This window comes from Mandrillus leucophaeus, unplaced genomic scaffold (genome assembly GCF_000951045.1).
Source record: "Mandrillus leucophaeus isolate KB7577 unplaced genomic scaffold, Mleu.le_1.0 Scaffold216, whole genome shotgun sequence".
NCBI classification, from domain to species: Eukaryota; Metazoa; Chordata; class Mammalia; order Primates; family Cercopithecidae; genus Mandrillus; species Mandrillus leucophaeus.
The window spans coordinates 3,742,437-3,751,631 of record NW_012102210.1 but is presented as its reverse complement, the minus strand read 5'-3'; the positions used below and the strand labels follow the sequence as shown (position 1 = coordinate 3,751,631).

Here is a 9,195-nt window from a genome sequence, read left to right as displayed (position 1 = left end):
AGGATAATAAAGGAATATTATGAACAACTCTGTGCCTACAAATTTGATGACTTAGGTGAAATGGACTAATTTATTGAAAGACACAAACTACTAAAGTTCACTCAAGGAGAAATCACTAACTCTGTCTCTTATACACATCTAGATGTGTATAAGAGACAGTAGTAAGACCTCAACTTTACAAAAAAAAAAAAAAAAAAAAAAAAGGACAAGTGCCACAAACACAAAATAGTTGTAAACATGGTAGATATTAATTCACTGATATCAATAATCACTTTATTTATTTATTTAGAGACGAAGTCTTGCTCTGTCGCTCAGGCTGGAGTGCAATGGTGCATCTCAGCTCACTGCAACCTCTGCCTTCCGGGTTCAAGCAATTCTCGTACCTCAGCCTCCCAAGTAGCTGGGACTGCAGGTTCACACCACTACGCTGGTTTATTTTTTATATTTTTAGTAGAGATGGGGTTTCGCCATGTTGGCCAAGCTGGTCTTGAACTCCTGGCCTCAAGTGATCCATTCACCTCGGCCTCCCAAAGTGCTGAGATTACAGGCGTGAGCCACTGCGCCTGGTCAATGATTACTTTAAATATGAATGGTCTAAACATATCAATTAAAAGACAGAGGATGTTAGAAAGGCTCAAAAAACAAGACCCAACTATGTGACAAGAAACCTACATTAAATATAAAGACACAGGCCAGGTGCGATGGTTCACACCTGTAATCCCAGTACTTTGGGAGGCTGAGGTGGGAAGACCACTTGAGGTTAGGAGTTCGAGACCAACCTGGCCAACATGGTAAAACCCTGTCTCTACTAAAAATACATAAATTAGCCGGGCATGGTGGCACACACCTGTAATCCCAGCTACTCGGAAGGTTGAGGCAGGAAATCACTTGAATCCTGCAGGTGGAAGCTGCACAGAGCAAGACTCCATCTCAAAAAAAATGCAAATACACACACACACACATATATATGCACACACACACACATATATACACAGATAGATAGATAGATAGATAGATAGATAGATAGATAGATAGATAGATACAGATGAATTAGAAGTAAAGAGAGGGAGAAAGATATTCCATGATAATACTAATCAAAAGAAAGCAAGAATAGGTATCTTAATTTCAGACAAAGAAGAATTCAGAGCAAAGAACATCTCTTTAATAGGGATAAGGGAGGGCATTGCATCATGATAAAAGGGTCAGTTCTTCAGGAAAACGTAATAGTCCTTAACATGTATACACCTAACAGCAGAGCATCAAAATACATGAGGCAAAAAAATGACAAAACTGAAGAAGAACAGACAAATCAGCTATTATAGTTGTAGACTTCAACACCCATCTACCAGTAATTAACAGATCGTGCAGGCGGAAAATCAGTAATGATACAGTTGAGAGGAACAGCATGTTAATCACCTGGATTTAATTGACATTTGTGTAATGCTTCGGCCAACAACAGCAGAATACACATTCTTCTCAAGCTCATGTGGAATATCCACCAAGACAGACCACATTCTGGGACATAAAACACACCTGAACAAATTTAAAGGAACAGAAGTCATGCAGAGTATGCTGTAACACCACATTGGAATTAAACTAAAAATCAATAACAGAAAGATTACTGGAAAATCCCAACAGATTTAGAGATTAAACAATATACTTCTAAATAATATATGAGTAGTCAAAGAAGAAGTCTTAAGAAAATTTTGAGAATATTTTTGACTAAACGAAAATGAAAATTTAACTTATCAAAATTTGTGGGATGCAGCAAAAGCAGTGCTTAGAGGAAGATGAATAACATTAAATGCATATATTAGAAAAGAAGAAAGATCTAAAAGCAACAACCTAGGCTCCCATTTTAGGAAACAAGAGAAGGAATTGCAAAATAATCCTAAAGCAAGAAGAAAAAAGGGATAATACCAAATAGAGCAGAAATCAGTGAAATTAGAAATAGGAAACAATAAAGAAAAATCAATGAAACTGAGGCTATCTCTTAAAAAGATTAATAAAATGGATGAATCTCTAGCCAGGCTAACCAAGGAAAAAAGGGAGAAGACATACATTAATATCAGAAATGAAAGGTGATCATTATTGATTCTATGGACATTAAAAGGATAATAAAGGAATATTATGAACAACTCTGTGCCTACAAATTTGATGACTTAGGTGAAATGGACTAATTTATTGAAAGACACAAACTACTAAAACTCACACAGGAGAAATAAATAATTTGAACAGGTCTATTACTATCAGAGAGGTAATAGATAATAATTAACAACTTTACAAAAAAAAAAAAAAAAAGAGCAACAGACCTTGATGATTTCACTAGCAAATTCTGCCAAACATTTAAGGAAGAAAGGATATCAATTGTCTACAATCTCTTCCAGAAAATAGAAGCAGAAGGAATACTTTCTCACTAATCCCATGAGGTCAGCATTATCCCAGTACAAAACCAGATAAAGACATGACAAGAAAGAAAAACTACAGATCAATATCCTTTATGAATATATATGCAAAAATCCTCCACAAAATGCTGGCAGATCAAATTCAACAATGTATAAAAATAATTATACATCATGACCCAAAAGGATTTATCCCAGGTATTTAAGGCTGGTTCAGTATTCAAAAGTCAATTAAGACAATTCATCATATCAATAGGCCAAAGAAGAAAAATCACACAATAATGTCAATCGATGCAGAAAAAGCATTTGACAAAATCTAACACCTATTCATAGTAAAAACTTGCAGTAAACTAGGAATAGAGGGAAATTTCCTCAACTTGATTTTTAAAAAATCTACAAAAAAACTATAGCTAACATCATACTTAATGATGAGAAACTCAAAACTTTCCTACTGAGATCAGGAACAAAGCAAAGAGATCCCCTTTCACCAGCCCTTTTCAATATCATACTGGAAATTCTAGCTAATGCAATAAGACAAGAAAAGGAAATAAATGTATATAGTTTGGGAAGGAAGAAATAAAACTATCTTTGTTCACAGATGATATAACTGTCTATGCAGAAAATTCCAAAGAATTTACCAAACAACTCCTGTAACTAATAAGTGACTATAACAAGGTCTCAGGATGTAGTCTTAGGGTACAGTTGCTTTTCTATATACCAGCCATTGGAATTTGAAATTTAAGACATGATACACTAGCACCAAAAATTTTAGACATAAATCTAACAAAATGTATACAGGATCTACATGAGAAAAACTATAAAGGTAATGAAGGAAATCAAAGATCTAAGTAAATGAAAAAATATTTCATGTTCATGCATAGGAAAATTCAACAATGTTGTCAGTACTCCCCAACTTGATCTATAGATGCAATATAATCCCAGTAAAAATCTTAGCAAGTTATTTTTTTTTGGATGCCGACATATTGATTCTAAAGTGTATATGGTAAGGCAAAAGACCCAGAATATCCAACATAACACTGAAGAAGTACAAAGTTGAATGACTGACACTACTCAACTTCAAGACTTACTGTAAAGCTACTACAATCAAGTGTGATATTGTCAAAAGAGCAGACAAATTGATCAGTGGAACAGAATAAATAGCCCAAAAATGGACCCACACAAATATGATCAGCTGATCTTTGACAAAGACACAAAGGCAATTTAATGGAAGAAGAATAATATTTTTAGCAAATGGTGATGGAATGACTGGACATTCATATGCTAAAAAAAAAAAAAAGAATCCAGGCCGGGTGCAATGGCTCATACCAGTAATCCCAGCACTTTGGGAGGCCAAGGCGAGAGGATTGTTTGAGCCCAGGAGTTCAAGACTAGCCTGGGCAATGTAGAGATTTTGAGACTACTAAAAATTTTTTTAAAAATAGCTGGGTGTGGTGATGCATGCTTGTGATCTCAGCTATTCTGGAGGCTGAGGTGGGAGGATTACTTGAGCACAGGAGGTCAAAGCTGCAGTAAGCCATGATCATGCCACTGCACTCCAGTCTGGATGACAGAGTAAGACTCTGTCTCAAAAAAAAAAAAAAAATTCAGACATAGTCCTTACACCTTTCAAAAAATCATCTTAAAGTGGATCTCAAACCTAAATGTATAATGCAAAACTATAAAACTTCTAGAAGATAACATATGAGAAAATCTAGGTGACCTTAGGTCTGGTGATGAGTTTTTAGATGCAACCCTAAAAGCATAATTGATGAAAGAAAAAAATGATAAGCTGGACTCTACTAAAATTAAAAACTTGTGCTCTATGAAAGACATTTAAGAGAATGGAAAGAAAACCCACAGACTAGGAGAAAATATTTGCAAAATGTATATATCTGATAAAAGACTTGCATCTGAAAATACCAAAAGAACTTTTAAAACTCAACAATAAGGAAACAAACAACCCAATTTTAAAATGGACAAATGATATGAGCAAACACCTCATCAAAGAAGATATACAGATGGCAAATAAGCGTATAAAAAGATTCTAAATGTCATATGTCATTCAGGAATTGAAAATTAAAACAATGAGATCCACTAACACCTATTAGAATGGCTATTTTTTAAAAAACTGACAATACCAAATGCTGGTGAGGATGCAAAGCAATAGAAAATGCTCTTCCATTGCTGGTGGGAATGCAAATGGTATAACCACTTTGGAAGACGATATGGCAGTTTCTTACAAAACTGAACATAGTCCTGTCATCTGAACCAGTAATCATGTTCCTAGGTATTTACCCAATTAAATTGAAAATTATGTTCACATAGAAGCCTACATATGAATGTTTGTAGCTACTCTATTCATTATCACCAAAACTGGAGGCCACCAAGATGTCCTTCAATAGGAGAATGAATGAACAAACTACAGTACATTCATCAGTGAAGTATTGTTCAGAGATAAAAAGAAATGAGGTCATTGGCAAAGCCTGAGTCCTTTCCTCTCACTTTCCTCCCTGGCCAGCATGAGGTTCACCACTTGTTCCACCTTCTCCAACTACCAGTCCCTGGGCTCTGTCCAGCCACCAAGCTATGGCGCCTGGCTGGTCAGCAGTGTGGCCAGCATCTGTGTAGGCGCTGGGGGCTCTGGTTCCCAGATCTTTGTGTCCTGCTGCACTAACTTCCAGGGCGATATGGAGTCTGGAGGCCTGACCATGGGGATGGCTGGGAGTCTGGCAGGAATGGGAGGCATCCTGAATGAGAAGGAGATCATGCAAAGCCTGAATGACCACCTGGCGTCCTACCTGGACAGAGTGAGGAGCCTGGAGACTGAGAACAGGAAGCTGGAGAGCAAAATCCGGGAGCACCTGGAGAAGAAGGGACCCCAGGTCAGAGACTGGAGCCATTACTTCAAGACCACTGAGGACATAAGGGCTCAGATCTTCACAAATACTTTGGACAATGCCCACATAGTTGTGCAGATCGACAGGGCCCATCTTGCTGCTGATGACTTCAGAATCAAGTATGAGACAGAGCTTGCCATGCACCAGTCTGTGGAGAGTGACATCAGTGGGCTCCACAAGGTCATTGATGACACCAATGTCACTTGGCTGCAGCTGGAGACAGAGATCGAGGCTCTCAAGGAGGAGCTGCTCTTCATGAAGAAGAACCATGAAGAGGAAGTAAAAGGCCTACAAGCCCAGATTTCCAGCTCTGGGTTGACCATGGAGGTAGATGCCCCCCAATCTCAGGACTTCGCCAAGATCATGGCAGACATCTGGGCCCAATATAATGAGCTGGCTCGGAAGAGCTGAGAGGAGCTAGACAAGTACTGGTTTCAGCAGATGGAGAAGGGCACCACAGTGGTCACCATATAGTCTGCCAAGGTTGGAGCTGCTGAGATGATGCTCATGAAGCTGAGATGTACAGTCCAGTCCTTGGAGATTGACCTGGACTCCATGAGAAATCTGAAGGCCAGCTTGGAGAACACCCTGAGGCAGGTGGAGGCCCAGATGGAGCAGCTCACTGGGCTCATGCTGCACCTGGAGTCAGAGCTGGCACAGACCTGGGCAGAGGGACAGCCCCAGGCCCAGGAGTACAAGGCCCTGCTGAATATCAAGCTCAAGCTGAAGGCTGAGATCACCACCTACCACTGCCTGCTGGAAGATGGTGAGGACTTCAGTCTTAGTGATGCCCTGGACAGCGGCAACTCCATGCAAGTCATCCAGAAGACCACTACCCACCAGATAGTAGGTGGCAAAGTGGTGTCTGAGAACAATGACACCAAAGTTCTGAGACATTAAGCCAGCAGAAGCAGGGTACCCTTTGGGGAGCAAGAGGCCAATAAAAAGTTCAGAGGTTAAAAAAAAACAACAAAAGAAATGAGCTATCAAACCTTGAAAACACATGGAGGAAGCTTAAATGTATATTGCTAATTGAAAGAGCCAATATGAAAAGGCTTCATAATATATGATTCCTGTAAGAGTTAAAGAAAGGAAAGAAACATGGAAAATGGCTTGACAGTCAAAGACAGGTTTATTTTGGAGAATAAACCTGAGAGGGGCTTCTGACCGATTTGGGTCAGAAGCACTCTCTCTTACAGACTAAGACTATTTATTTTAGAGTGAGAGAACTTACCACAAGCTTGGAATGTTTCTCTGTGGGGGAAAAGTTTATGGTGGGGTTGGACTGTCTCTGATGGGAGAGGCAGTTATCCTGGGGCTGACATCTCTCTGGCCAGAGGGGAGGTTATCTCAGGGCTGGCATGTCTCTGGTCAGGGAGGGGTTTGGAATGTTTCTAGTTGGAGATGTTATTTGTGGTTTATGGTCATGCTTAGCTTAGCCATTAGGCTGATGCCCTTTGGATTTACATGGTTTTTGATCAAGGTGAACTTTAGAATGGCAGTGCTTATCCAACAAGATGGCGATGCTCCTGCTCTGTCAATTCCAACTCTATGATATTTTGGAAAAGGCAAAATTGTAGAGATAGTATGTAAAAAGGGGGTTGGAGCCAGACATGGTGGCTCACGCCTATAATCCCAGCACTTTGGGAGGCCAAGGTGGGTGGATTATGAGGTCAGGAGTTCAAGACCAGCCTAGCTAACATGACGAAACCCTGTTTCTACTAAAGATACAAAAAATTAGCCAGGCATGGTGGTGCATGCCTGTAATCCCAGCTACTTGGGAGGCTGAGGCAGGAGAATCGCTTGAACCTGGGAGGGGGAGGTTGCAGTGAGCCGAGATCACACCGTTGCATTCCAGCCTGGGCGACAGGGCAAGACTCCGTCTCAAAAAAAAAAGTGGGGGGGCGGATTGGAGAGAGGAAGGGGTGGGATGAAGAGGCGAAACAAAGGATATTTAGAGTAGTGAAGCTATTCTATATGATATATAATTGTAGATGGTTGTCCTTATGCATTTGTCAAAACCCATAGAAGTATCTAGACAATAGAAGAGTAAACTTTAATGTAAACTATATAGTTAATAATAATGTATCGGTATTGGCTCATTAATTATAACAAATGCACCACACTAATGCAAGATGTTAATAATAGGGAAAACTGTAGGGGTGGAGGTGGGGTTAGGGTGGAGGTAGGTACATTGAACTCTGTGTACTGTCTGCTCAATAATTCTGTAAATCTAAAACTGTTCTAAAAATCTATTAATTATTTTAAAAATTGTTGACTTAAGACAACACTGATGTTAAACTGGTAGCAATATCCTATCTGAGAGGTGAGGCAATTCCAGCTGCCTCTGTGTGCTTTGCCCACTACCCTGGTTTTCAATAGTAATCAGGCTTACTAGTGGGATTCTGAATTAGGGCTCTTGGTAACTTTAGTTCTTAGAAATTTTAGTTTACAAAGCCAGCTTTGTGAAACTCTCAATAACTCACTTTTCTGATAAGTAGTCTCTGTAGTCCTTGATTGTTAGTAAAAATGGCCCTCAGTAGAAATGCATATGACTTTCCCCTAACAATCAAAGAGAGCACTTGGCATTTTGAACTACATCTGTGACCCACTAAGGGACTTTCCCCTGAACCACATGTCATAAGTCATATCCAGTAATCACTGTTCTGGACAAGCAAGAACGGGGAATTGGGAGTTCTGCTCATTCTAACAGAATTCTAATTATAGCACTGAGGGTATTCCCTCCAGCAACTGTTGATTTGGTTCATTACTAGAGCTCTGTCAAACCCAAGCCTCAGGGCAATGACCCCATCCTGGCATTCCGTGTCTTCCGTTTTGCTTCTGCAGCCCAATCTCTTCATAACTGATGGATATTATGGGAAAATGCCAATTTTCAGTAACCCTGCCTCTCCTGTCTTTTGTGCTGTGCCCACAGAATGCCCTCCTATCCACATTGGGCTTCCAGTACCCACGTACCCTCAAAGAAAAACTGACCAGAAGGGACATCTTTCGGGCCTGCAAAAAGTCCACTGGGGCCTGCGGCCAGACCAGCCACAGCAGGAACTGACTGGCCCAGGGAGTGGGGCAAGCAGCCGGGACAGCAGCGTGGATCTTATCAGCAGGACTCGTGAGTTCCTTGAGCGGTGCATTCTGGGGAGCCATCGTGCTGGTGTGTCCAGATGGGACCCAGCAGGGCAGGGGGGATTTTCTGGAGAATGTGGGTAATGCTCCACATGGCTCAGCCTAGCTTCTCAGGCCCCCTCTGCTCTGCTTCCATTTTTGGCCAGCCTTCCTGCTCATTGACCCTTTTGGTCAGACTGAAGCCCTCTGTCTTTCTCTAGGGACTTTGAGACCTCCACTGTGATCCATTCTGTGTTGATTTCATGGTTTAATTCTCAGAATTATTTCCCTCATTTCCAAATTCCAAGGACCATACGGTCGTTGCTCTAAGAACCAATAATGGACATGCTTGTTTTGTACAAGACATTGTGTTCAGTAAACTGAAGTTCTTGTTACATTAACTCCACCCTCTCTCCTCACTGGAACTGAAAGGCCTGGTACAGAATTGTCTAGTCACCCTGCATTATAGCTTGCAAGACACCTAGGAAGCTTTCTCCCAGGACAACAAAGACCCCAGGACTGCCTCTACTCCTTCAGAAAACAGCACTGGGCTAATTAAAAATCAGTCTTTTGCTCTTTCCTGTGGAAAGAAAATTATCAATCTTAAGAGGAGTAAAAATAGCTGGAATCCTTAGAGCACAAATATGACATTTTATTTTCTAGACTTTACTGATGTTTCTGGGGACGTGATTTCACTCTCAGCATATCCCAAACCTGCCTAATAAATAGTATTAGTTTGGTTTCTACTGTATATATAGCTCACTGTCTTAAGCATG

At 40.4% G+C, this 9,195-nt stretch overlaps 1 protein-coding gene and 1 pseudogene across 1 annotated transcript in view; both read left to right on the top strand.

The window, feature by feature from the left end:
• SLC4A5 (solute carrier family 4 (sodium bicarbonate cotransporter), member 5) overlaps positions 1 to 9,195 on the top strand; it is a 118,843-nt gene that overhangs the window by 16,055 nt on the left and 93,593 nt on the right. Inside the window, exon 3 of the mRNA XM_011980707.1 lies at positions 8,235 to 8,426. Coding sequence (XP_011836097.1) covers positions 8,235 to 8,426 — 192 coding nt within the window. The remainder of the gene's footprint in view (positions 1 to 8,234; positions 8,427 to 9,195) is intronic.
• LOC105540184 lies at positions 4,922 to 6,253 on the top strand (annotated as a pseudogene).